The sequence below is a fragment of the Ursus arctos genome, unplaced genomic scaffold, assembly GCF_023065955.2.
Source record: "Ursus arctos isolate Adak ecotype North America unplaced genomic scaffold, UrsArc2.0 scaffold_7, whole genome shotgun sequence".
Classification (NCBI taxonomy): domain Eukaryota; kingdom Metazoa; phylum Chordata; class Mammalia; order Carnivora; family Ursidae; genus Ursus; species Ursus arctos.
In genome coordinates this window covers 63,983,317-64,007,829 of record NW_026623089.1, presented here as the reverse complement: position 1 = coordinate 64,007,829, position 24,513 = coordinate 63,983,317, and the positions used below count along the sequence as shown (strand labels likewise).

General features: G+C 38.8%; 1 protein-coding gene across 6 annotated transcripts in view; it reads left to right on the top strand.

Annotated features, from left to right (window-relative positions):
• Nucleotides 1-24,199, top strand: part of BICC1 (BicC family RNA binding protein 1) — a 275,327-nt gene extending 251,128 nt beyond the window's left edge. For 2 of the 6 annotated variants that reach the window (XM_048219269.2, XM_044386082.3), the window contains 7 exons: nt 477-639; nt 3,295-3,334; nt 3,726-3,880; nt 9,828-9,984; nt 13,236-13,396; nt 16,004-16,103; nt 21,566-24,199. In XM_048219269.2, coding sequence (XP_048075226.1) covers nt 477-639; nt 3,295-3,334; nt 3,726-3,880; nt 9,828-9,984; nt 13,236-13,396; nt 16,004-16,103; nt 21,566-21,696 — 907 coding nt within the window. In that variant the 3' untranslated portion in view covers nt 21,697-24,199. Of the gene's footprint in view, nt 1-473; nt 640-3,294; nt 3,335-3,725; nt 3,881-9,827; nt 9,985-13,235; nt 13,397-16,003; nt 16,104-18,851; nt 18,930-21,565 lie in introns of those variants that run through there. The other 4 variants (XM_048219268.2, XM_026504239.4, XM_057308799.1 and 1 more) reach the window with 3 other exon arrangements.
• The last annotated feature ends 314 nt before the right edge of the window (nt 24,200-24,513 follow it).

Genomic DNA, 24,513 nt, shown 5'->3' with positions numbered 1-24,513 from the left:
GCAATACCAAATGCCTTTTACACACAGGAATTGGATCATCTGCGTGCTTTTAGATTGACTTGTTTCTGCTTAGACTGCGTATGCATGAGTCATTGCTATCTCTTTGATGTGTGCAAATTAGAAATCTTTTCTGTGTGTCTATTCCGTATATACCACAGACATACGCCATACATACTACATATGTTTGTGAAAATGTATCATGAAATAGTTTCAACTCCAGCTCTAGAGTCATATACTTGGGTTAAAATCCCAGCTCTACCGTTTACTAGAGGTATGACCTTGGGTAAGGTACATCTGTTATCTGTAAAATGGGAATAATACTACTGCCTACCTCAGAGCAGTGTTGTGAAGATGAAATGAAATAATGCATGTAAATAGTTGACAGCAGTAAACATAGAGTAAATGCGCACTTAGGAAACAGTCAGTACATTTGCATATAAACACGGAGTGTTAAATTCCAAACTGTTTCACAGCAGCACTGACAGGTTGCTCTCGGACCCTGATCTGAGTGCTGCAGAAAGCCCTTTGGCAGACAAGAAGGCTCCTGGAAGTGAGCGTGCTGCAGAGAGGGCTGCAGCTGCCCAGCAAAACTCCGAAAGGGCTCGCCTGGCCCCACGGCCATCATATGTCAACATGCAGGTAATGGGGAGAAATGGGAGAGTCATCCAAATGTAGGGTGGTGGGTAGGGTTAGGGAATGGGGAATTCAGCAAATGTTTAGCGGTAGAGCAGAAATTGGGTTTTCCTTCGGCACTCTAGTCAAAATTAAATTTAAATATATATGTAGTACTTAGGAATTGGTTTTGCCATAAACATTAAAAATGAAAAGCTTGAGTGAGAAGAATTCTTTGTATCGTATTAAAATTGACATAAAATGGTCTGTGTCACTATGTCTTATGCAAATGTGATATTATTTCTCTGTTAAAGTTTAGAGAAATGTGAATGCTGTTATTTTTAAGTATTACTGCCTCATAACATAGTCTTGGATAAATATATTATCTTTCTGTTTAATGGCGATGATAAATTTGGTGTCATTTAGATCGTTCTAAAAATAACTAATGTGAAGCTTCAGGTTTTTGAAAGTAGATGCTAAATATCATGGATGACTATGTTAGTTGAGAGATTTTTATGATTATTTTAAACAATTTCCTCAGCAGGGATATTCTCTGTATCCATTTTTAAAGTATTAGGCTAATTACTCAAAATAGACTATTGATCATAAAATTCAGAAATTTGATTGCCATATAAACCACCAATATGAGAGAGAAGGATTTCGTACTTTGTGCTTTTAGAGACTCTTATAAACATTTGATTTCAGCATCAGAATTACGGGGTTGACTTTCCTACTTCATAGTAAAAGATTTATTATCCCCAGCCCCCCACCTCCCCAAAAAAGGGAAAAGCTTTTCACCGAATCCTAAAAACAAGCTGTCATAGCTATGTCAAAGAAAGTAATTCATGTAATTAAATTATACTTCTATAATTTTAGTGAAAACTACAGTTCAATCCTACTTGTCTGTTTTTTTAAACCTTCACATTTGAACATTTTTATGAGTTACTAGATGAATGTTTTTACGAAACCTATGTCCTTTATAAAGTGTCAGAGTTAAAAAAAAAAGACATTTGTTACATTTTCTCTGGTGGATTTATTTTCAGTTAATATAAATTAAAATTTTCTTTTATAATAAGTACCCAGTCCCCTGTATGATCCCTTTTGATTTTTGTCCATCTTGTGGTTCTCTTCTTTTCCATCAGGTTTACACCCAGTGAACCATTTTCACATTCCTTTCTTTTAGGATGGATGAGAATGTCCTTGGTAATAGAGTTTCAACTTAAATAGATGTATTTATGCCATTAATGAAGAGCTAACTTCTAAAATCAGTAAGAACTCAATGATAATAGGCACCAAGCATTGACAGAGAAAGACTGAAGACTTCTTTGATTCCTGCAGCTAAAAATGATCTGTGTCTCCTGACCCTTCTTGGAATGTTGTATCTCTAGCTCTCTCTTCACACTTATCTCACTTCCTAATTTATTTTGTAGGTTTGTTTAGTTTTGTTTTTTTCCCATCCCTGCTAAGATTCTGTGTGTTTTCAGGCTCGAGACCATTGTTGATTCATTGTTGCATTCTTCTACAAAAAGCAGCATAATCTCTTTAAGCAGAAGACACTCAGTAAATATTTATTGAACAAGTGAACTTAAGATCTAATCATTAAAAGTTGATTTTAATTCCCAATGCCATTTTAGACCTAGGATTTCAAAAACATTATCCAACTGTTATCTAAAAATCTAGCTCCCCTGATTTACTTTCAAGTTCTTAGAGTTAATCACACATCCTAGTTTGTCTGGGTCAGCCCATTTACTTTTATAATTATGGCCTAATTTTTATTTGTGGCACATTTCTCTCTCAGAGAAATGTGTTTCAGACCATAAATTATATGGGCATGCTATATACGATGGTATAGTCCTCCTAGAAGAAGGGTCAAAAGAGCTCTCACCAATTGGTTCTTGGCCCTCCTCGTAGGCCTTTGAGACATTCTTAAATCAAGCCATAGGTAGTCCCTAAATTGGAGAGTTGAGAACACTGGGTTTGCATTTGAGATGTAGCTATGTCTGGACTGCTTTCTTCAAAATGACCTGCCTGGACCCTCAGTAGACCTGACTCTGACGTCACGGAAAGAATGAATGGTGATATCCTAGTCCAGTACAAGAAGAGGTAGCTAGGTTTAATTTTATTGTATTGCTTAATGTCATTACAAATCAAAGCTAGATATTTGTCATTTATCTCACTTCAAAAGCAAAGACTATGCCAATTAGGTTAAATAATTTAAGTTGTCTGAACATCATCCCATTTCAGGCCACGCTTTATTTCAGTGAGGAGGGGATGTAGAGAAACAAAGAGGCCAGTAGATGACCAGAAAGCTTTTTAGTAATGCATTATTTTGAAACTTAGCCTAACCATCATGAGGTCATTCACTATACTGTAGCATCTATTGGTCCTGGTGTGTTAAATACTCACAGTAAATAGGACTTTTTCCCCCTTTTGAAGGAAAATTTCTAATTCTTGTCACTTTTATGTTAGAAGTAGTTAATTTATTCTAATTAATTAGTTTGAAAACATGTTTAAATTTATCAGACTTGTACTACATTACTGTCACATTATGGTGCAAAGCTTAACATGTGTCCTAGGCAGATTCATGGGCTGTAGTCAAAACCTTTGTTCTCTAATTATGGGGTATTGGCAGAACATTTGGATAGACTGGCAATAAAGATATTTTCTCTCTTTTATTTTCAGGCATTTGACTATGAACAAAAGAAGCTATTAGCAACCAAAGGTATGTGCTATGTTAATGATCTATATCTTGATTTTTTTTTCCCCTAGGAGACCCATAAAATTTTTCTTAGTGTTCGTATTGAATTGAGAAATTGGACCTTCACAAAAAGAAACCTAGAATGTTTAGGTTCAAGTTGCACAAATTTTGTTGAGGATGAATGTATTTTGTTGAATAGATTAGCGTTAGATCAACTAAGAAATAACGTAGCATTTTTCAATTTATTGTTACTTTGTATAAGGTATTTTATGAAGATATTTTAAGACACTTCGTGTTAAGAAATAATATTCAGTGATAATTTCTTTACATATATCGAAGAAACTACATTCAATATTTTATTTAAGAAAAAACATTAAAAATACCAAACATTTGTTTTATATGCTGTTTCCCAAAGCCATGTTAAAGAAACCAGTGGTGACGGAAGTCAGAACACCCACAAATACCTGGAGTGGCCTGGGCTTTTCTAAATCCATGCCAGCTGAAACTATAAAGGAGCTGAGAAGGGCCAACCATGTGTCCTATAAACCCACAATGACAACCACTTTTGAGGTTCGTAGAGTCATGCCTTACCCATTTTTCCTGTCTGTTCTCTCAGCAAACAAGAGGTACCATTCTTTGTTTACATAAGGAAAAGTTGTTAATGGTGATTTGTTCTAATTTCTATTCCTGTAGACATATTGCTATCAAATTGATACAATCTAATATATTATGGTCTTTATGTACCTTCTTTCAAAGTTGTCAGTCAGCTGTTAAAGAGATGTAAATTTGGATACATGTGTTTTTGTTACAGGGAGAGTGTCACAAATGATAGAGCAGGGCTGAGATTAAGCAAAGGACAAATGTAATATTCCACAAAAATGTATAGAGAATCCCTTTATTTAAGGGTGTCACTCACTAGCAGACCCTCCATAGGGGGGAAAAGGCAAATACTCAACAAAATCAAGTTTTCAGATAGGAGTTAAAAATTTAGCATGTTCAGATGTGCCAGGAACACAGCAGGAAGTATAAACAAGAGCTCCAAAATTTTATGTTTCCCAGATGTTGGCTGCACTGCTCAGGGTGAGACTGGGAAGCTGGCATCCTTGCCGCATGGGGAAAGGATCCAGCGTTCCATACTCCTCAGCCAGGCTGCATGTGACTTGCTAAGCAAGGCCTTTTCAATCTGACAGTATCAGATTTTGGCTGTAAGCCTTTTGTGAGTTGGTGTGAAATAGAGCATACCTATGCACACTCAGTGCTGGGGAGAGTATACAAACCCAAACATGGGTAAAAATCATGAATTCAAGAATCACAGTGTTTAACCAGAACACTGTAGACTGAAAACAAATACTGGTTAAGGGTTTCATAATTGTTAGTCTAATAACTAGCAATTGTAGATTGACCTTTTCTCCACCAATTTTCCTTGTGATAAATTAGACTGTTGATGAAAGGCAAAAGCAAACATGCAATTTTTCCCATTGTTTTTAAGCATAAAAGAAAATACTAAGAAGAATAGTCTCTTGTGAATTTCAATTGTCAGACTTACAATAGCAACCTGGCAGCCTGTATTTAAAGACTGAAGTCACTGTCAGCAGCTAGAATGTAGGAACCATTATGAAAAATTTTGAGGCTCTAAGAGGCACACTCCTCATTTCTGCTCCGAGAGAAAAGTAAGCTTTCCTTTTGTTGGCAGAGACCTTAAAACTGCTGTGCTCATTCTTCGGTAAACTTTTAGTCAGTGCACCTGTGGTCATCAGTTTCACTCACCCTTGCCTTTGCAGAATGGAGTGGTAGGTGGTTGATCGTGTTTCTGTAGTTTCAGAGATGAAATATTTTACTCTAGAAATGCTAATTCAGTTGTGTTCTCAAAGACCAGCAGTATGACCGGTTGAAATGATGACCATTCTGACAGTGTAGTGGTCAAGGGAAGGGGCTGTGGGGTCTGACAGCCACCACTGATACATGGACAGCTCTGAGGAGTGACTTCTCCCCTCTGAACCTGTTTTCTAATTTGAGTTGTTTTGATGATGACCTGAAAGAAAGCATCCAGTATGTAGCGTGGTGTGTGGTAAGTTCTCATAATACTGAGCAGCTGCTAGTCTTTTGGCTGGAGAACTGTACCCTGAAGAACACCAAGCCCTGGATGAAAGTTGAGATTATGTATATGAAAGCTTATTGCTGGAAGTATTATTGCACATTCAAACTAGATTTGCTTTTTTATATCCAAAGGAATACCTCAGAGTAGTATATGAACACTGTGCAAGGAACAATTATCGTAAATCACATAACTTATTTCTTTGTGATTTATATGGTGCATTTTCATCCACAAGCTTATGCAAAGCTACAAGCTCCCACTGAGGAAAGAGAGGCCCTGCTCAGCTAAGTGTCTTAGTTGAGGTCATGGCAGTAGATGTCACAGAAAGGACTTGAGTTTATTTTTCAAAATTTCTTTATACTTCTCTTATTAATGGTTTAATCCAAGAGGGTACAGAGTAAAGGTGGTAAGTCAATGATCTAGAACCATGTTGCCATAGCTTAGCATATAGAAGATTCACTTTGGAGGGGCGCCTGGGTGGCACAACGGTTGGGCGTCTGCCTTCGGCTCAGGGCGTGATCCTGGCATTATGGGATCGAGCCCCCCATCAGGCTCCTCCGCTATGAGCCTGCTTCTTCCTCTCCCACTCCCCCTGTGTTCCCTCTCCCGCTGGCTGTCTCTGTCTCTGTTGAATAAATAAATAAAATCTTAAAAAAAAAAAAAAGATTCACTTTGGAGAGCTTGGCAGAAATGCACATCCTTCCTCCAGGATCTCATACATCAGATAAGGAGCAAGAATCAAGAATCTACATTTTCAGTAAAAGCCTAGTGTGATTCTGATGCAGCCACCCTTCTAGAAACACTGCTCTAAAGGGGTATAACACTAGGAGGATGGTGCCGAAATTATTTCAGAACCTAAAAGACTCTTCTGCTCCAGCCCCTGTCCGAGGATGGATAAACTACTTTCTGGAGACAGGGATGTGCAGAGTCCCAACTCAGTGGCTGAACTCCCGCCTGTGGCTTTTCTTACTTTGGCTATCTTGGGCTAGCCTGTTCCCCCTTCCTGGCTAATGTCTAGCAACCTGTTCAGACTGGAAGGTGGGGGAGAGGGTGTGAGCTGCCAGACTAGGGCATGTGCTTTCACCATGTAACCTGTTTTTATTTACAGCATCTTCAACAGTGCTGATGAAAAGCTATAACCAAGCTTTCTTTGGTTATGGTGTTCTAGATTTTCCTTGTTGTGTAGGACTTGAACTTTTCTTCATGCATCCCAAATCCATTGAAAGGGGATGGAAGGGCCCCTCACAATAGCAAGATCTAATATTATGCAGCAGTTGCTGTCTGCACATGTGTGCCTTTCCCTTAATTCTGCTAGAGCTCAGAGGGCTTAGAAACTGAGCAGTGAGGATTGCTTCTTTGGGTTAGGACGTGGGGACAAGGTGGGATGGAGAAGGACCTGGGGAAAAGTAGAACTTAAAAATTTTTATTAAAGGATGAACCACATCTCTGCTTATAGCACTAATATTTTGAAATTAGAAGGTGGCAAGAAACACTCATTTTTCCTTATTCTTTTCCAAACAAAGCAAAACCAAATGAAATGGACAAGTAGAATGCTGATCTTGAGAGGAAGCATGTTTAGCCAATAGGTTCTGGTGGGCGTGGGCTGCTCATTCGGTGCGCCAGGGATCGAGGCACACAGAATTTCCTGCTCTAGGAAGCTTGCTTGAGGCAAGAAGTTGATGCTTTGAGCTTCTTATTCGGATTTCTGAGAAGCTAGTCTTGAGCAGTTGTTTCCAGTTTTAGGGCAGCTTTGAGCCTGTTCCAAAGAGCTCCTTCAGATAAGAAGCAGGCAGCTCGAGGCACTTTTTGTTTTCTCCAAGACTCAAAAATGTGACCCTATGCACTTGATCAAACACCGAGACACAAAAGGTTGAACAAAAGGCTGCTTTGCCCTGCAGTATCTCCGTGGCATCAGCGGAACTACAGAAGGTCTGGGATTTTCCTTTTCTGTTTGCCACCCATCTCTGCCGCATATTCTCTGCAGCAAATAAAACCATGCATTGGGAATCAAAGATGGTTTTTGATTTCCCCACCACTAAGAGTAATGAGGCCGTCTGATTATTTTAAGTCTTACAAATGCAGGAATGGAGATGAGCTGCACTTTGTGGTACTTTAAATTAGTGAGTAGATAATGAACTAGTAGATATCACAAGATTATGTTTTACTTAATGTTTTTTAGAAATCACCGTGTTTGGCCAGGTCCGATATAGCTGTGTGCATTAAGTCTGCTTAGATCTTAGATGAATGTATTTTTATACTCAAAAAGAGTTTGGATGCAGAATTTTAAATATACGTATAAATACTACAGTAATGATCTTACTGACATTTCTGGTAATTGCCAGTTTTGAGCAGGTTCTTATTTCCCTCTACACTGGATTTATCTTGGTTGAAGTATAATGTTAAAGATGGTTTTAACTGAAAACACCATTTCTTTGGGCTCAGGAGCCTTCCGGCCCTTCCCAAAAGTCAGCAAAGGGCATCCCATAGATACAGGAAAAGGTATCTATAGATGCAGTAATTCCACAAATATTTATTAAGCACCCTTTGTGTTCTGGACACAATTTTAGGGATACAATCCTTGAATACAGGTTCTTGGTTTCATGGAGAGAACTTTCTTTTTGGTGGGTACAGAGATTCAAAACCAATCAACACAAGGAGTCATTAGGTAATAAAAGTCCCTGATAAAGACGAAGCAGAGACTGCTTTAGATTAGGTTGTCATAGCAGGCCTCTATGAGCAGATGACACTTAAACTAAGACCTAGATGACAAGAAAGGGCCAGCCTTGTGAGGATCGAGAGAAACAGTAACAGGCCTTGATCATCCTGGGGTGGTCATCCTGAAGTCAGAACCAGCTGGTAAGTTCATGGAGCGGAAGTTGGGTAAGGGGGTGGAGTGTTGAAGACTGAAAGTTAGAGAAGCAGAGGGTCAGTTAGGGAGCACCTCAGCCCCTGGCAAAGTACTGGAAAAGCATTATAAGACTTTATACAGAAAGTATCAATTGTTCTAATTTGCTTTTAAAAAATCAACCTAGTTGCTTTATGGAAAATGGGTATTGGGCTGGGAGGCAAGAGTAGAATAAAATGTTCATAAGGAGGCTATAGGTGACAGTTGTGGAGATGGAGAGAAGTGGGTAGATTTGGGGTATGTTTAGAAATGACATCAATAGAATTTGTTGATGGATTTGATGTGGTGGGGGAAGGAGGGACAAGCACAACTAAGAAGCTCTGCTCAAGCAACTGGGTGAGATGTAGGAATTCTGGGGGAGGAGTGTGTGTGGGTGTAGCTGCTGGGGATGGGTAATCAACAATTCAATTTCAAGCACTCCAAGTTTAAAATGCCTACAGGACAGTAAAATGGAGTGTCAGATTGGCAATTCCATGATTATTAGTATCAACAGGGAAGTCAACTCTGGAGGTAAAAAGTTGGAAGTCATGGTTGTCATTAAGCTCTGAAAGAGGTTGAGATTACTTAATGAGAAAGCGTAGAGAGAGACGAGAAGGAAGGTTAGGGCCAGGCCCAGGGTAATGTGCATTTGGAGTGGAAAAGGGGAGGAAGAGCCTACAAAGCTACAGGGAGGAGGCTGAATACATGGGGAGTGTGGTTTCACAATGCTTCGAAATAAAAAGTATTAAAAAGGGAAGGTGTGGTTATGCTGCTGCGAGATTGAATTAAATGAGTTTATTGACTAGTGAAAGATGCTCTTAAAATTCCCCAGCAAACATACTACTTCGAAAATCAGAGCACACTGACTTGAATCATGTAGATACAGTACAAAATAAAGTGCCAGTGATTGAATAAATGCCAACTCAGTGCAAACATTGACATCTTTTAAATTTTTATTTTTATTAGGGGAAATTAGTAAAGGTAAATTTTCCCAGGTATTTGTAATTTATTGGAAAGACCCTATCATTGTTTGGATGAGGGTAGTACGGAAGGGATGGCAGCCCTCTTTCCACTCTGACTCACTTAGACTGGGAGCTCTATTCCTGTCGAAGCATTGGGTCTAGCCACACGTCTTCCTGTTTGTCCTCCATAGGTGATCCGAGGCAGAGAATCTCTGCTATACCAGCTGGAAGATTTGTTTTGTGGTCCCCCAAAACAGGGAAGACTGTCCGTATCCATTGCTCCAAACCTTATCGGAGCAGGTCTTTATACTGGGGTCTCTCAGAATTCTGTTGCGCAATCTGATAATGAAGGGGAAAGCGTTCACTGTGTATATTACCAGGTGTCCTTGGTGGCTGGAGGACAGAGGCCATATAGACAGGTACCACAGACTGCTCCTGAGAATCAGCATGTGCGGGAAACTGCAGTGGTTAACAATAGAAGTAATCGGTGGTGGTCTAATGTGGATTCTTTTCTCCTCAAATCTCAGGAAACCTACCTTATTAAATCTGTCCTCATCTGGCTTTGATTATTTACAGGGCTCATCAATGTCCCTCTCAAGGTCCAACAGTCGTGAACACTTGGGAAGTGGAAGTGAATCTGATAACTGGAGGGACCGAAATGGAATAGGACCCCCGAGTCCTTGTGAATTTGCAGCTTCTGTTGGCAGCCCCAAACGTAAACAAAACAAATCAAGTGAGCTTTGACTTTTCATCATACTTTTAGTTGTAATCAGCCTGGAGTTTGTCTATTTGATTTAGGGTGATGCTCAAATATAAACTGGATCCCCTGCCTTCAAGTATTTGGCATAATCATATGCCACCTCCTCTGTGAAGCCTTCCCTATTTTTCCAGGTGAAGTAGATGGCATAGTTCTCTGCTTCAGAACTTCCTGTCTGTGCTTTCCCTTAGTGCTTGTCATACTTAGCTTTCATACTTGTGGAGCATTTGAGCATCACAAGCTAGGAAACACATTTATTCACTCAGCAAGCACTTACTAAGTGCCTGTGTGTCAAGCATCCTGTTAGGCTGCGCCTTGTTATTTCTTCCCAAATGTCTAGGAATTCTGACACTTACTAGGCACTCAGTAAACATTCGCTGAATGAATGTATGGATGAGTCACGCTCACACAAACATCCAGATGATGAGGAAAAGACAGGGATGTAACGGAGTTGAGCCAAATGTGATCACATTAGCATCTTGGAAAGTAGAAGTTAAGTCAGCCCAGTGGATAGCTACTAAAGGTGAGAGCAAGATCTGATTTGTTAAACTGGCAAGATACAGCCGAATTGGCATAAATAGAAAAAAAGAGTTTAAAGCACAGAGGCTCTTGCTTTGAACAAATGTGGTTGAGACTCAGAATGAGTCCAGTGGTTTTGTCTGTAACAGCACCCACACTTCTGGGCTGTATAAATAAAATAGGTAAGCAGACAAGAATTGACAATAGTAATCACAAGATAGGCCTTTAATGGCCTTTTTTGAAGGTTTTTGATGAATTTGGAATTGTGAAACACACAGCGTGGAGTATTTGAAAAATACTTGAAGAAAGGCAGTCTGAATGAGTGTGGTAGACATGGTCTACCATCAGTTGTTACCGTCGGTCAGGTCGGCCATGTTGCCCAGAGTTTCAGATTTGACAAGGCCAGTCATGGCGGCAGCCAAGTCGAAATAAGAAAACATACTCCAAGTATACTGACAGTAGTAGCCAGAGACTTGTACGGGCAGAGCACCCCACCACTACAGGAGCGTGGAGCTGAGAGGCGGGCTGGTGCTGGAGGCCGTTCTAGGGCTGGAAATGATTTCTGCTCTGTAGCTCAATATAAATTCGTTTTGTGCCTCTCTCTTTCTGTCTCTATCTCCTTTCCTTTCGCTTAACAGTGGATAATTAAAATCGACTGTACAACTTAACTGCATTGAAGTTCAGGATTAGGGTGAAGATAGGGAACTCATTAATAAAAAGGAATGACTAAGGAAACACAGTTGTTTGCCTTTTGTTAGATGTTTTAAGAGCAGAGGGAGTTTAAAACACAATATAGAAACTACAAGTAGTTAAGATAAAAAGAAATATAAAGGAAATTATGTGCCATAATATCACTAAGAATATTTTATTTTAAAACATGTTTTTCTTCCATTTTACTAACGTATTTGCTTAACCCAACAATATGTAAAATACTATCATTTAAACATGTAATCAATATAAAGACATTTTTATGAGATATTTTACATTCTTCTTTGTACTAAGTCTTCAAATCTGGTATGAGCAGATTTTATAATCTTACAGAACATTTTAATTCCCACCGCCTACATTTTAGGCACTCAGTGCCACATGTGTCCAGTGGTTACTGTATTCAGCAGCATGGTTTTAGATAATCTCTCTTGACACCCTTTTCAAAGTCACCAATGTCCAGGTTTTCTTCAGACATCCCGGTTTACACCAGTTGTTCCAGTGTGATTCTCAGTAACTCCCTGTTTTATTCTCAACAGAAGTAAATGTATTGTTTGGACAGTAAATTATATGGTCATGGCCGGTGACCTGTCATGGGACCTGCCAGTGACCTCCATGTTGTCAGCTCCGGTGGTTACTCCCTTGTGCACTTCACACTCTGCTTTGTGTCAACCTCTAACCAGCGCCTCACTGGGTTGATGACTTTGGGTCCTTACCTTTAAGCGTTGGGGGTTCCTCAGGACTTGATCCTGGGTCCTTTTCTCTACACTTTCTCCCCACAAGGGATAAAACATCTATTTTTTTAATATGTATTTTTTAAAAAGTTTTAAGTAGGCTCCATCCCCATTGTCTCATGACCCCAGGATCAAGAGTCACATGCTCCACCAACTGAGCCAGCCAGGTGCCCTAAAACATCTATTTTTAAGAGAAAGAGAAACTTGATCAGGAAACTCTTTCTGCTTGAGATATAGAAAGTATATATACTCTCAAGTGGGAGATGAAAATGGCCAGAGAAAGTGATTAGTGGCACACAATACAGTGCAGAGCAGGATTCTTAGATTTGGAGAATGCATTGGCCAAAGGAGATTCGATGTATCCACCCTCGTCAGTCTGGGAACCCTTCCTCAAGCTGCAGCTTCCCACGTGGATGAGAGCCAGTTGTTGGTCAGGGAGGTAGGGATGGCTACACCACTCTGCTAGGCTCTCCGAAACATCTCTGGAAGAGTGTTTGAGTATTTGGTCAAGTACTTGACATGGCTCGCTAGTCCACCACCCAGCAATGCATGTTATTGGGTCTGAGAACCACAGACAATCTGGAGAAATCTTTGCCCACGAAATCAGCCGCAGAGTCAAGGCAAGTTCAGAGTTGCTGTCTTAGAATTTTCCTCAAGAGACAGATTTGCTTCTGTCATAAGTTAAATCCAGAAACTTCAGCACCATTCTTACACTTCATATTTGCTCTTAATTTTAAAAGTGCTCTGTTTTGTGAACTAACTGCCCAATTATATTTTTGTAAGGAATGAGATTTACATGTTGCAATATCCTACAATTCCTTTGCAGGAAAGCACAAATGTGCATACAGAGGCCCATCCTGCTTTTCCAAAAGGAGCCTGGACTTACAGTAACTTTCCATACCTTTACTCTATCCCAGGGATCTTTCTTCCAATTTCTCATTTAATTCACATCAACTCAATTATAAAGAGCAAATGTTCCAGAATGCTCAGGGAGAATATGATTAATGATTATTAACTACAGAGGCACTGTTGCTGAGTTGCTGCCTCCCAAGTGTAGCTTTTTAATGACAAGAGCCTCCCTGAAAGCAGTAACCAGCATTTCATTAATGAAAAGCCAGTGTTTCAGTGAAGAATTGCTGTATTTCTGCAGCTACTGCTCTGTTCCGCCCAACAATGAGATAAAAAATATTTGAGGGATTAAAATTTTTAATTAAACCATGTTGTCTCTGGGCATTGACACTTGAAGCCTGTCTCTCTCTTGCCTTCCAGCGGAGCACTATCTCAGCAGTAGCAATTACATGGACTGCATTTCTTCGCTGACAGGAAGCAATGGCTGTAACTTGAACAGCTCTTTCAAAGGCTCTGACCTCCCTGAGCTCTTTAGCAAACTGGGCCTGGGCAAATACACAGACGTCTTCCAGCAACAAGAGGTCAGTCACCATTTGTTTATTTTCCCGGGCATCTTCGTTTTGGTTGTATGTATGATGGCGTCTAGAATGAAATCACTCACTGACCTATGGCTGTGCTTTCCCTGAAAGTGAAACTGAAGTCTCATAACTTGTGTTTACTGCTGAGAGAAATGTCATCTCATTTCTTATTTATTTCGTGCAACTAGTAGCAGAAATATAGAAAATTGTGTTTCCAAAACCACACCTTCACCAATTTCAGCTAAAAGACCTAAGCAGTGTCTTGATTCCTAGGAACTTCTGATTGACAGCTCCCTGAGCAGCAGAGTCTGTATTTAAGATAATTTCAGTCTTTAATCTTTGTTATCTTAATTTGTGGCACGTAAAAAACAGCATCTGAAATGAACATCTATGGTTGTTTTTGACCCCATCTTTGTCATGTTACTGAATCTGTTCCCACAGAATAGAATGTGCTTTTTATATATATTAATTTATTCATTAATTTACTGTTTGGCTTTTGCCTGAACTAAGACAGAAATGCGATGTCTTCTAAAACATCACTACGATGGATTTTGGTCAAACCGATCAGCCCTGGCTATTATGCACTGACTTAAAGAGAAGAGACCCCAAACATGATTCTTTCTATAAATGCTGTCATGTCAGGGCACAGCTAGCCCAGAGCAACAGAAAGTTAGAATATTTCAATAAATGTACTTTTCAAATCCAGACGTTAAGTTTCACGCTAGTTTGGCTTAGTTCATGCTAGAGAACATCTGATTAAATCAGTAATTCTCAAGCACGTATTTATCAAAAAGAATCTAAGATTCTTATTATGCAGTTTATATCATAAATTTAATGTATTTTCCATGGTTCAATAACTAATTAAGTTTATTGGTGAACTTTTTTGTTTTTTAACACCAAAAAAACATTGTCATGTGTGTTTTGGATTTCAGGGTATTGATTTCATTTTCTTTTCCCTGAATCTAAATTAGTGTTCATGTAACTGAGGATTTTCTAAGTTGAATAACACTTTCGTCATCAATGCATTAAAAAATTGCATTTATTTAGTTTTGCTGGTTAGACAAGGGTAGCTGATGGAGAAGTTCAAGGGCAGAAGTATTTTAACTTGTCCAGACAAAGAAGGTTTTGAAGTAAAAGATTCGTTGTTATTCAATGATATTCTGGATTTGTTTTTATCTATATGTGTTTACTATTTAAAGAAGCATAGAAATAAATTTATCAAAGGCACTTCTTATTACTCCAAGAAGGAAGAAAACATGATAATATACCGAATATTTATTAACTAGAGCAGGGGTCAGCAAACTGTAGCCTGCAAACCTGCCTGATTTTGTGAATAAAGTTTTACTGAAACGTAGCCACGCTCATTCATTTACATATTGTCTGTGGTTGCTTTCAAGCTAAAATAGCAGAGTTGAATAGTTGCAACAGAGATAATTTGGCCCACTAAGCCTAAAATATTTACTCTTTGGCCTTTAAAAAGAGAGGATCCCTAAAATGGAGAATCTCTATCTAATAGAATTTCTAAAAACATATCTTTAGACACGATAAATTAAAAAGCTTTCTAAGATCTGGATATACCTTCAAAATGAAAACAAAATCTCAAATTAATTTCTGTGTAATTTGAATGAAAAGTATAAATTTGGTTCTGTTTCTTTCATGTAGGCTATTTTCTAATACTCAGATATCACTTTACAAGAATTCCACATGAAGTGACCATGTGGGATTTTGTAAGCAAGTTGAATATTTAGCCGCTTTCACAGATGATATGTCTAAATACATAATTACGAACCAGAGCTGCCAGTTATTTCACCCCTTTGGTGAGGCCATTGCTTTATGTCTCCAATCATATTTAATGCCCACTGGAGCCCTGCAAGGTACAGTACTGTCAACCCTAAATGCCCACAACTAGTAATGGCAGGAGCAGAATAGAAAGCCAGCTCTGTCTGGCTTCAGAGCCCATTACCTTTCTGTTCCTCCACACTGTCTTCAAAGGAAGGGTGGGATTCCTGAGCTACTTCCCTCCACGCTTTTTTGCTGATGCCAGAGAGGGTCATTATATTGTTCCTGGAAATGCCTCTTCTAGGCCACTGTTTGGAGATAATTTGCCAGGCTGAGCCAAGTGAACCATGTGTCTGACGTAGTCTAGGAATTCTTCCCTCATTCTTATGAAGAACGCAGTGGAGGATACCAGTTATGGTATTATTCAGTTTCTTTTTATAGAGCTACAATTAACCAATTCAGAATCCAAAGCTAAGAAATATTTTCTCTCTTCTGGACAGGTATGTATTCTTCCTTTTATCAGTTCCCGAAAACTGTGAAATACGTGATTCCCTTTTTGCTCTGGCTGCCAGAATGCTAAGACCTGAATATTTAATCTCAGTTGCAGTAAATAACTGGCTTAGCCTAAGTCTTACGCTAGAATCGTCACTCTCATTTCACCACCTTTATGACTTAGCCCTTGTCCCCTCAGTTTGTGACATGACCGTTCCTTTTTGGAAGTAAGAAGAGCATAATTAATAAATGGAATATGTGTAATAATGAGTTGAACTTTTAGTGAGCAAGAAAATAAGTACTTAATGTATTGGTTATAGATTACTTTTTCACCCACAGATCGATCTTCAGACATTCCTCACTCTCACAGATCAGGATCTGAAAGAGCTGGGAATTACGACTTTTGGTGCCAGGAGGAAAATGCTGCTTGCAATCTCAGGTGAATATAAATGCTCATACGCATATTTTAAAATCTGAATAACGTCTGCCAGTGGCCCCAGCCAGTGGGGCTGGTTCTGTCCATCAACCACTTGCTTACTACGCTGGCACCTTGTGGTTGTGGTTCTAGAGTGTTTTCCCACTAACAGTGTGACAAATGCTGAGAACATCCCTACTACTCCTTCCATCAAGGCGTTGCCTGAAAACCTGCCTTGACAATGTCATTCTTTAAAACAGATGTCTTCAGAAAGATCTAACCAAAATTGCCCTTTGCAGAACATAAGAATGGGGGAGAAGTTGAATTCTCCTTTTTGTGGTTGTGTTAAGCAATAATCATTGGGCTAGCGAATAATTATTCTGGATTGGCTGCCATGTTTCAACTGCATGTATCCTTGTATGCCAACTGAGATAACTGCACCAGAGAAGAAGAGAATGATCCTTGGTATAGCTGGAATCTGGCAGTATTGTCTTTTAAATTTTTCCCAAACTCTTAATAGAATTTGTGAGTCACAGGAGGGTGTAGTATCCTGAATGTAGTTACAGAGTAAAGGAAAATAATGTTGTCTGTCTCCCAGACCACCATTTTTGTGCATCTGTTACATATTCTATGTATTAGAAAATGCTCTTATGTGTATTTTCTGAGTACCTGCCATTTAAGGGGAATTAAGCTGGATGGCGAGTCAGGAATCTGCAAATATGTAACCATGTACCTCAGAAAGGTGTATAGAGAAATATGAGGAAGATATCAGGGGCAAAAAAATGAGGCTACTTTTTGAAGAAGCTCTGATGAAGTTCATTAATGTCAATGTTATATGTGTGCCAGTTTCTCAAAAAGACAGAGTCACCAAGGGCAGAAGCCAAGTGTCAGGTGTGGTGGGAGATTTTTGCAGGCTGTGTCTCTATGAGGCCAGCAGTGGCGTCCAACCAGTGCAAGTCCTTTCCAAACAGCATTCGCTAATCAGATCAGCAAATAAAATGAAAACCTCGGTGATTTTCCATTTTATTTTAGCCCAAGATTGCATCCCCCCCAACTCCGTCAGGAAATCTGTAGATAGACCTAATACCTGAAGCACCTATAAGCAGAGCAGCTTTGACATAAGGGTGGAAATTCAGCCGTTGAGCAAGTTGTTAGGCTCCTCTGTGGAAAGAGTTCTGCAGGCATCGGTTTGAGAAGTCTTCCCCCGTCCTGTGTACCCGTGGTTGCATTAATGAAACTCCACAGGGCAGATGCTTTTTCTTGTTCGTTCATAAGATCAGCTTGGTATAGTAGAAAGAGCACTGTATTCACATAAGGGGAGCTGCGCTTTGCGTCTGCCAAGCCGTTAGTCCTTGGGTGAGTTTCCAAACCTCATTTGGTTTTGGTCTCCAAACCATGAAGGTGGGTTGGAATAGTTGATTGTGTAAGGTTACCTTCCATTTCTAAGGTCTGTCCTTCCATGCGCTGTGTCATCAGGTGTAGTGAAAATAACCTGCAGTTTTAACAGTGTGTATAATTAGCAGTATACTCTTTTGTTCTTTCTTTTTTTTACTACCTGTGGCAATAGGATAATTTTCAATTTGTTTACTCTGAAGCCTCCCCCAAAGTGCTATTTCTAGATCCGAATTAACTTTATGTATGTTCACATTCTTTTATTAATTTAAAAAAGAAATTAATATAGTACTTGAAATTTGATTAACTCCCATAATCACTGAGCCTGTGGTGTTAAGATACACTTGTGGGACAGCACATTTATACCAGAGAAGTTTATGTTCTAGAATTTGATAATTATTCACTAGAGAATCATGGAATGTCAGGGACTGTGTAATAAAAATTAAGTTCTTTCTTTGTGCACCCAAACTTTGTAAAGCTTCCAGCAATAAGCAGAGATCTCTAACTCATTGGTACCTTTATTCTGGAACACATTTGTGATGTATTCCAGATGGGTTTTGGGGAGTAGAGTGGAAACCAGGAGGGGTTTTGAATCTTCTTTAAAATTTTTTTTTCTCCAGTCATCCTCGATGTGGTTCTGTTGAGGCTCCATACTACTTCTGTAGACTCCCTCTCTCAGTGGGGTTCAGAGGTCTTCTTGCTTTTAAAGGAAATTAGAGGCTTTGAATAGATGCCTTATGAATGTTCTGCACAGTGGGAAGTATTTGATTATTTTAAGGATGATTTTGCCTTACTTTGTTGAGTGTATGTGTTTGAACCTGGTAAATTGTTTTCTCTACAAGTAATAAGTTTTCACTGAGAAACCCTTTGTCAAAAAAGCTTCTTTTTCCAATTCAACTCATCTGATAACAAAGACATCCATTTCTGGTCTCAGAACATTCCATTTCCAGGGATAGATGCAGGATAGCTGGGCAGCTTTTACTCACGTTTGTCTTGTGGTTACATAGTTTGGTTAGATAGAGTTTGCTCAAAATTCCTTTCTAAAATTTTATAGATTTTTAATTTTTTGTGATCAGAGTCGTTCTTTCAGTGTAAGGATTTATTCTGTTTTTAATCTTGGGCCAGAAGACATTTCTTTTAATGTCCTAGAAGGAGAGGAGATTTATCTCTAGTAGAGATGGATCAGAGGGGAAAAAAAAGGTCTTTTTTTTTTCCAAACCTGTGATTTTTTTTTGAAAATTCTTTGATTTCTCTCAGAATATTTCAGTGAGTGGTTAACTAAATGTACAGGAACAAGGTAAAAGGAACTTTAGCATCCTGTTGACTGGCTTCCCACCACAGCCTCAGGTAGATCTAACATTTCCCGACCTATTCTTTTAGTTTGTGACTCTGTTCAGACCCGCAACAAGATCCTGAGAGCTGCCAGGATTGTGTGAACCTTGGAATTTCAAAGAAAAAGGTTGGTATTTTCCCGAACTATCTTTTAGGTTTACTTGAAAAAAAATCAAGAGGGAGTTTGCTTTTTACTGTAAAAAACAAGAACAAAAATTAAAGTCTCTTCAGTAGGACTTGATCTTTGATAATCTCTAGAAGATTTATCTCTGTTTCACATTTGGAAATACATACCTTAGAAATTATCTCTTTAGGGAATGGACAAATTCCTTCATGGTCATTTTATTCTCTCAAAAATCTAGTTGATATGACTTTTCAGAATAAAGTTTTCAACGTCTTTTTAAAAAATGTGTTTGTCTTCAGTGGCCCAGTTTCTTCACGTGCTCAATTGTACATGTTATGTGCTCTAGGGGAGACGGGTTTTTCACCTGCTCGTTCCTTTTCCTTCTCTGTAGTATGGGAATGTTCTCCTGATTCATGGGTTATTTTCTCATGAGAAAATGGAGGCCAAAGACAGTCTCCTAACTAGACGGTGATAAAACTTTCCCAGGCCGTGTACTTAGGGGATTCATTTATTCTTAACTCTCCTACAGTTGCCTTTAAATATATTAAATTCTGCCTTGATATCTGAATCTCTGTGTTTTTTAAACAAGATACATGTGTTCAACTTTTAGTAGGAATGTCATTGTTACAGTGTTTCTGCAGGAATTTGAAGGTAGCCATCTATAAGCATGTCTGCATATATCTTGCTTATACAGATACCTTCCTTCTCCAGAGTTTTAAAGCTATGTTTTTCTGTTTAAAAAAATAAATTCGGTATTGTAAAATCTGAAGTACAGCTCTATTATCTGGCATACCTGAAACTACCGATTTTTCAAATTAGTATTCCTGATGCTTCAGTTGGTCTTCTCTACTCGATGGATGGACCACTGGAGCTCAGGGCCCAGGATATGGACCTTTGTATAGGCAGATAGAGTTTCAGCCTGTCACTTAAAAGCTGTGTGGACTTTGTCTATTCTTAAAACTCAATTTTCTTATCTAAAATGGAGAATAGTGGGTGCCTGGGTGGCTCAGGTCATGATCCCAGAGTTCTGGGATTGAGTCCCACATCAGGCTCCCTGCTCAGCAGGGCTTCTCTGCCCCTCCCCTGGCTCGTGCTCTCTCTCAAATAAATAAAATCTTTAAAAAATATATATATAAAAATGGAGAATAGTAAGATCATTTACTCTTTAAGGAGGACTTAAATAGGACAAAACAAGTTGTAAAGTGCTTATCTTATAATAAGCACTACTAAATCTCTGTTATTTTGTTCTCCCGTAAGACCTGTGAACAAAGGGGAGATGTCTCCACTCTTGCATCACCCCTGTGGGGCAGACATTTACATTTTGGAAGGCAGTGGGGTGAACTGGGGAGATAAGTGCACATCTGGCCATATGGCTGTCCTTAGCCACCTGTGACCACCGCACTGCAACTTGCGTCTGTTGTTCTGAGCCCCAGCATTAGTGTAGCCATAGCTTGCAGGGCAACTTCAGAACTGGAAAGGGGATTGTACCTGTGTGATGTTGAAAAAGTTCTGAGTACTGCGCAAATGCATGTGCTGGATCATTGGCTCCACTCCCAAAAAACAAAGGAAAGGGACAGAGGGAAAGAGAGAGAAGAAGGAAGGGAAAGGAAAGACAAGACAATTGAATCACATCAACTATATAATCCCATTATTTGATACTTGGGTTTGCTGGCACTGGAACCCTAATTTCCAGAGTATGACACTTCTCTTTACTGGTATGAGTTCATTAGCACGAATTACATCATTTGGTTTGAGGATTTGTAAATATATGTGGTGGGGGGAGGGGGTTGCGTAGTGATAAACAAGGTGGGCTGCTTCAATTAATTTTCTACCTTTCTTGTCAATAATTTCTAGTTGGTGAAAGGCAAAGGAAACTGTGTTTTTCTCAGTACTCTGGTTTCTTTAAAATTAAAATAAAGCGTCTTAGTTTTTCCCTGAGAACTTGAATTCATCTTTAGTTGTTTTCAGTTATAATAATTTCCTAAACTGTTGCTATTTTTACGAAGTTGATTTTTTTATTCAAAGGAAACTGATACAGCTCTTCATATAACTCTTTCTGACTCAAGGAGCAGAGGCATCATGAGTCAGTGGAGCCATCGGGCTGTGGCTTAACACTTCATCGTGCTCCTCCATTATTCTCATGTTTCTGTGTGGGGTCGTCATGTCTGACTTCAATAACTTAATGACTGCTGTGTTTGACATGCATGAGTTCAGTAGCTGTAATAATTTTCTGTCATTGGTAATACATCCTCATATGCCTTTCACCAGCTTTGATGGCCCCCCTCCCTTTGCCTCTGCAATGACATTTGGGGTAGTTCAAACTGTTTAATTTGCTTATCAGGAGTATAGAGGGTTCTGAGAATGACCTATCTATCTCCCAAATAGTCTACAAACTGCAATAAAAACGATTTGCTGTCCTTGGTTCTCTCACTAGCAACATGCTCCATTTATATCAGACTTTTTAGCATTTCAGAAATGTCTTGACTGGCAACTAAAACTTTTCCTTTTGCTACCAGATTTGACTTTCCCTCCAAACCCTATGTCACCATTTTCTGAGCTGTCCTTCCATGTCCTGTAGGTAATAGAACTTCTCCACTGAGCTCCTAACCATTCTCTCTCTCTCTCTCTCTCTCTCTAGAACTAAATAAAAATCGAAGAAAGCTTTTTGAACCACCAAGTGCACGCACCTCTTTCCTGGAAGGCGGAGCAAGTGGGAGGCTACCCCGTCAGTATCACTCAGACATTGCTAGTGCCAGTGGCCGCTGGTAGCAATACCCTCCAGGCACGCACCTGCCGGCTCTGTCAAGTTGGACATGGGAGATCTGTGAACAGCCTTCACTGCACACCGTCCTCCGTAATCTGGGTGTCTGGTATCAGGACCAAAGCATCTTATTCACACCTGAACTTTTGTGCCAAAAAGGAAGAAAAGAGAGAAGATGATCTTATGTCATCATACAGAATGCCACATTTGGATGACTTTTTTTTTTTTAACAGCAGTCGGACAGAACTTGCAATTTGAGGGTAGGGCTTGATTTCCTGTTTTTATTTACCTAAATAACGTATGCACTGATTTTTTACTTAAAATGAAGGATTAATTGACATCTGGGATGCCAGAAAACTTAGAGGTTCTTTTGTTTGCTTGTTTTGTTTAGGGATTTGGGGATTTTTTAAAAAATAATCAAAATGGAATTTTCTGGTACTGCTTTAAATAATTATTGAGGTCTTTCAGCACTTTACGCTTTCTGATTTCTTGTCCTGTGGAAATTATCTCTCTTTCTGTCGATTTTCATGTCACCTGATGTATTGGTACAAATCAGATTTAGTCATACTCTTCTGACTATCAGATTTTTATTTGAAATGATACTGGATTATTTTGTGCAGAATATTCTGACTTTGGGAAATGTAAGTGACTCCCTTTGGTTCTGGACCAGTTCTGTTCATTTATGTCAACATCCTAGAAATAATTAGCAATGAACCTATTTCACATAACAGGTGCAAAGAAAGACCAGATGGACTTTGCAATATTAACCCTTTGCAGTCATTATATTTAGCTGCTGCCTGTATTGCTAAAATGATTTTAATGGTTGTCTGAAGGCAAAGGGCTAATCTTTAGTATACTGCCACTAAAGGACACTTATTTATATCAAACTTTTATTTTTAGATATTATAAGCATACAGTACATAACTGATTAAATTGATATCTACTAGAGATTTATGGTAGAGAATGGACGGCATTCAATAACTGGAGCCCTAGATTGTCACTTTATTTAAAAAAAGACAAATAGTCATCTGACAAGACAGCGCTGTTGCCATTAAGAGGAGAAATAGATTACTATCCTTATCATGTACACTCTAGCTGTGCTCCGTATAGGTCACAGGACTTTCAAAAACCATATTTGTCTGCTTGAAGTAGACATGTTTGTTGAGAACAGAAAGGTTTTATTTAAGTTTCCAGGGTGACAGTTTATAAAAACAGCCAAGTTTCAAAGGAAGACCAAAAAAACAAAAAAAAACAAAAACCTGTTTTCTAAGTGGCTAGACTCATTGATACTATCTTATACTGTGAAAGTCCAAGAAATCAGGCAACATTGTTTCCTAGGTCTTTTCGGACGTCTTATTATAGATTTATGAAGGGTTTTCAATCCATGAAGAAAATCACTAAGTGCCTCTCTTTCTTCAAGGCAATATTATTTCCAAGTGTATTAATTTGTTGGAAAACTTTCCCATAGGAAATGTTGTGAATTACCTGTACTGTAATGACTTATTTATGTTCAGGATTCAAGACTTTCTACATGGACATAAACCACTGTCACACATTCTCAGCAGAAGGCATTACATCAGCATACATAACAATTGGGGATTTTCATACAAATGTGAGATTAGAAAGATTCGCCATGACTAAGTCTTACCATTAAAAGAGTGGAAGAGAAATTTTGCACACACAAAAAATTTCACTTTAAAAAATAATATTGGTAACCTGGAAGGCATAGATAATGGGCCTGTCGTAAAATGATATCGTTACGACAGCACAAAGGGGATGCCTATTCCTAAACTAAATCTTGCATGCTTAGGCGTGAGAACTAAATTGCTCCTTTTGCAATTACAACAGAATCATCCTGTGCACATGTCACATGTACACATATTGTCACATGGAGCTCCCTGCCTTATGTGGCTGTATGAACACGTCATGCTACACATTCAGCACAGGGTAAGGACTGGGTTGTTTCCTGTTCCACTCTGTGCTGTAATTTCTTTAATAAGACCTTCCCAAATTAGGAAAAAACAACAATCACTTAGACTCTTTCCCCAGCTCTCTACCATGCAGTTGCAACAGGAGGAAGAAGGAATGAATTTGCAGTATTGATACAGGTTTTATGAACAGTGCTTTGATACTATGCCAAAGAGAAAACTGTCCAATTAAACTAAATAGGGTGGCTAAAAATAAATAAAAACACTGGAAATTACTTTTCTCACTTTCTCTTGATGCAATGAAGGGAATATGACACTACAGTATATGGTGTTGTCAGTGTTATATGATGCACAAAATATTTGGATTATTTGAATAAATGTTAGTTTTTAATCAATCTGTGCCTTAATAGTGACCGGTTATCTGTAAATAGAGAACAGATACAGATTGTATTTTTGTGGGGTTTTTTGGTCCTTTTAGTGATTTTTTAAAAAGAGAGATGGAATTAAGCATTGAAAATGGGAATTTTTTCTAAACTAATCAATTGTTGTTATATGAAAAATAAATTTATATAACCCCTTTGTATTGCCCTTGCTAGATGAAATGTCTTTTAAAAAAAAATCTTTATACATAAACCTATGCTTTTGTTTTCTAAGAAAACTTTTATTTTTTTTGCCATTTTCAGCAGAATTCGATGTCTCTGCAGAATTGAGCATGCATTCTCTCTCCTGTTGTTTTGCACTGGCCATCCTCATTTTCATCCAGAAGCTAAGGCACTTTCTTTTAGCCAGTGAGTTCAGGACCAGTAATCAATCATTGTTTCTGTGGCCACCCACAGGTATATACCAAGAGTACGATTACACGTTTTATTCTTGTTCTTTCTTCCTTTTATAAAGAAT